General features: G+C 42.3%; 1 protein-coding gene across 1 annotated transcript; it reads right to left on the bottom strand.

The window, feature by feature from the left end:
- Positions 1 to 409: 409 nt before the first annotated feature.
- On the bottom strand, positions 410 to 844 carry LOC124575365 (molybdenum cofactor biosynthesis protein 1-like). Its single transcript, XM_047131170.1, has one exon. The coding sequence runs from the start codon at positions 842 to 844 to the stop codon at positions 410 to 412; it is 435 nt and encodes a 144-aa protein (XP_046987126.1).
- Positions 845 to 1,801: the final 957 nt, after the last annotated feature.

The following is a 1,801-nucleotide window of genomic DNA, read 5'->3' as shown; positions in this document are numbered from 1 at the left end:
ACGGTTCAAGAAATAGTGCACATGCAATGCCCGGGATTGTAGCGACGCGACTGTACTTTGGGAGGAGAGTGACAAAAATACTGACAGTGACAAAACAATGAATGTTAGTGAAGTTAAGAGTGTCTTACATGAAAACTGCAACTGAAAGCTTTGTTTTTGTGTGTAATTTATCTACAGTGTACTACAAAAAAACTGGTTAAGGGTAAATCACATTTTGAAAAGCTTTTGTAAATGGGCAACTTGACAAATTATTTTTAATTAAGTTTCTCTCTTTTTCGAAATTAAAGGTGAAACTCATATTCAGGCCAATTCGATGTGTATATAATTTATGATAACTATGAACAGACTTTGAAATTTGCCTACATCACACCAGGTATACTTAACTTATTTCACTGCCCCACACAGATGCTCATGTCCGGTGGAAGTCTCCTCTAGTTCCCCCACTTTTGGCCAGAAGCATTATTTCAGATATCACAATGTCATGACTCACAGCTTTGCACATATCGTACACTGTTAAGGCAGACACCGATACAGCAGTGAGAGCTTCCATCTCCACACCCGTCTGCCCTCTACACTTTGCCGTGCCAGTTACAATCACACAGTTGAGAGCAGAGTCCAGTTCAATGTCCACAGCCACAGAGGATAAAGATATGTTATGACACAGAGGGATAAGGCTGGACGTCTGCTTGGACCCCAATTTTCCCGCCAGGCGAGCAACGCTAAGTACGTCACCTTTCTTCAGGCCATTTTCTCGTACGAGTTTCACCAGTTCGGGTCCCACAAAAACCTTTGCTCGTGCTGCAGCAGCCCGTTCTGTCACCAGCTTCGAACCCACGTCGACCATTTTCGCCCTGCCGGTCCGGTCAACATGAGTCAGACTTCCGGACTGTGCTCCCAAACTGCAGAAACGGCAAGAGAAGACAGAGGGCTGTGCTCTGTGTGTTTGTCTTGTTAGGAGTCCTGTATTGCACATAATGCTTGGGGTACAGGGAAGCAAAAGAAACTGTTTTCTAGATTCAGTCACTACACTCAAATTATGTGACAACAACTGAGACATCTGTGTATCCGACACAAACAGGGGCGAAATATTGGTATCTGAGAAGAAGTACTTTTGAAAATCTTGTTTCTGAAGGTTTAACAACTTCCGACTTTGTGCCTTCACAACATCACTACAGCCATCAAGTTCAGGGCCACCTGGAACAAAAATACAAGCTGTAACAAAGAACTCTTCATAATCTGAAAATAGGTTAACTACAAAAGAATTTTTAAGCATTCGTGTTGAAACACCCCCGATTAATTCCTTTACTGGATTTTGGGTAATTTACCAAAGCCACAAAACAGTTAATTATTATGATATATGACCGTGTGCTTACTGGATGAAAGGCTATTGGTTGTTCTGCGTTGTTCTGCTGTGGTTTCGGGAGTATTTCAACCGAATGCGGCTGTTCTGAGACGGAATAGCTAATGATTGAAAGTTTGTCTATTATTAAGTATCACAAAGGTTGCGATGTACAACTGATATATATTTCCTACTAACACACAAATTCTGAGGCTGTTGCTACCTTTGCCTTACACGTCTAATTGTGGTTATCTCTTTTTATTGATTGCTGATTTTCAGCACTTTGTCACAGGCAATGCTGATGGTTAACATTCACAACAATCCTCACTGCAATCCATGGTTGTTGCTGGCTGACGCGGTTGACACGAAACACGTAATTTGGCACTTGTCACTTTCTGTTTCATATCACTCGCGAATCGGCATTAGTGAGAGTCAACCCCACGACGATCAGGGGGACGTGCT

This window comes from Schistocerca americana, unplaced genomic scaffold, assembly GCF_021461395.2.
Source record: "Schistocerca americana isolate TAMUIC-IGC-003095 unplaced genomic scaffold, iqSchAmer2.1 HiC_scaffold_24, whole genome shotgun sequence".
Taxonomy (NCBI): Eukaryota; Metazoa; Arthropoda; class Insecta; order Orthoptera; family Acrididae; genus Schistocerca; species Schistocerca americana.
Note: the sequence above shows the minus strand (reverse complement) of the source record. Positions and strands in the feature narration are given on the sequence as shown.

Coding starts and splice junctions, on each gene's coding strand:
- LOC124575365 (XM_047131170.1), bottom strand. CDS start 844: ATGGTCGACGTGGGTTCGAAGCTGGTGACAGAACGGGCTGCTGCAGCA.